The sequence below is a fragment of the Rattus norvegicus genome, chromosome 3, assembly GCF_021556685.1.
Source record: "Rattus norvegicus strain SHRSP/BbbUtx chromosome 3, alternate assembly SHRSP_T2T, whole genome shotgun sequence".
NCBI lineage: Eukaryota > Metazoa > Chordata > Mammalia > Rodentia > Muridae > Rattus > Rattus norvegicus.
This window is the reverse complement of record NC_141536.1, coordinates 75,456,500-75,458,656: the sequence shown is the minus strand read 5'-3', so window position 1 is coordinate 75,458,656 and position 2,157 is coordinate 75,456,500. Positions and strand designations below refer to the sequence as shown.

The 2,157-nt window shown below is 39.9% G+C and overlaps 1 protein-coding gene across 1 annotated transcript; it reads left to right on the top strand.

Annotated features, from left to right (window-relative positions):
• The first annotated feature begins 327 nt into the window (after nucleotides 1–327).
• On the top strand, nucleotides 328–1,257 carry Or4x11 (olfactory receptor family 4 subfamily X member 11). Its single transcript, NM_001000618.1, is given in 1 exon segment — nucleotides 328–1,257. A coding segment is annotated over 1 exon segment (930 nt).
• Nucleotides 1,258–2,157: the final 900 nt, after the last annotated feature.

Genomic DNA, 2,157 nt, shown 5'->3' with positions numbered 1-2,157 from the left:
TGTGCAACAAGATCATTTGCTCATAGGGTGAGATATCCTTAATGATTCCTCATTGATTGTAGGTAAAGTTCAAAGTCCTAACTAGCCTTCATATATCAGGAATATTCTGTCTTTAGCTTTACATTTAGTCGATTTCTCCATAATTGCAGCTATACGGAATGCACTCACACTTTCTCTCTCTCTTTGGTACACTTTTATTTTAATTATTAACTCCTTCTTATCTTTTAATACTTAGGTCAATGTTTTCTGGAAAAGATTTTATTTAAATTATCTATTTCGTGAAGTCTTTTGTATCATTTCAGATCGTACCACCCAACTTGCTCCCTCATGGCTGACCTATTCAATGTGACTGAGTTCATTTTCCTGGGACTCTCTCCCAATAAAGAGGTGCAGAGAGTTTGCTTTGTGCTATTTCTGCTCTTGTACATGGCCATTGTGCTTGGGAATCTTCTTATGGTGGTCACTGTGGCAGTCAGCAGAAATCTTGGATCCCCAATGTACTTCTTCCTCAGCTCCCTCTCCTTTGTGGAGATCTGTTATTCCTCCACGACAGCCCCCAAACTCATCTTGGATCTCCTAGCTGAAAAGAAATCCATATCTGTGTGGGGCTGCATGACACAGCTTTTCTTCCTTCACTACTTTGGTGGCATTGAGATTTTCCTGCTCACAGTGATGGCCTATGACCGCTATGTGGCCATCTGCAAGCCCCTGCACTACACCAGCATCATGAACCGAAAGGTGTGTATAGTCCTTGTGGGAACAGCATGGACGGGAGGATTTGTGCATTCTTTTGCCCAAATAGTTCTCATCTTTCCTTTGCCCTTCTGTGGACCCAATACCATTGACCATTATTTTTGTGATGTGCTTCCTCTTCTTAAACTTGCCTGCTCAGACACCTTCCTCATTGGTCTGCTGATTGTTGCCAATGCGGGGACACTGTCTGTGATCAGCTTTGTGGTCCTCTTAGCATCCTACGTGGTCATCTTGTTCCACCTGAGAACTCAGAGTGCTGAGGGACGGCGCAAAGCTCTGTCCACCTGTGGGTCCCATGTCACTGTGGTTATATTGTTCTTTGGTCCATGTGTCTTCATCTATTCGAGGCCTTCTGATACCCTGCCTGTAGACAAGATAATAGCTGTGTTCTACACGGTGATAACCCCCCTCCTCAATCCTCTCATCTACTCCCTGAGAAGTGCGGAAGTGAAGAAAGCCATGAAGGATCTATGGTTCAGGACAATGAAAGCAGATGAGAAATAGAGTCTGGATAATGGCTATTGGGATTGGAATGGTGCTGAGTCTAAACTGATGAGCACTGAGGGCCCGGAAGGCTCATTTAGCATTATTGTAGCTGATAAATATCTTCTAAAATATTGTATATTGGGTCCTATCTCTAAAATATTGATGTATATTTACCTATTTTAGACTGTTTGCATTCTTACCACTATCGATAATACTGTTAAATATTTGCATCAGAATGTCAGACTCTACTTATTTTGGTTTAGATACAATTTCTATGATAATTTACTGTGACATGTGGAAGAAATATTTTATTCTCAAGGTTAATTAGAATATTTTTCTTATGAATATACTCTTGAAATATCAAATACTTGACTTCAAAAACTTTTGTAGTGACCTCTCTCAGTGTGTCTTGACAGATACTTGTTAATTACAAAAGGAAACATGAACTTTCTTAACTACTCTTACACTATTGCCCACAGTGAGCGTCACTACTAATGAAATAAAATGATCAGGTACATCTGCCACCAAGTTCCCTCCCTTTGTTTGCCTCTTATGAATATTTTATTTTCCCTTCTAAGTGAGATTCAAGCCTCCTCACGTGTGTCGTCCTTTTTTGTTTGGCTTCTTTGGGTCAGTGGAGTACATCTTGAAAATCCTGTATTTTATGTTTAATATCCACACATAAGTGAGTACACAACATGGATGTCCTTTTGGGACTTGGTTACTTCACTCAGGATCTCAAAGGCCATACATTGTCCTGCAAAATTCATGATGTCTTTGCTTTTAATAGCTGTATAGCACTGCATTATGTAGATGGACATTTCCTTGTTTATTCTTCAATTGAGGGACATCTAGGTTGTTTCAAGTTTCTGTCAATTAGAAATAAAACTGCTATGACCATAGTTGAGGAAACATCTT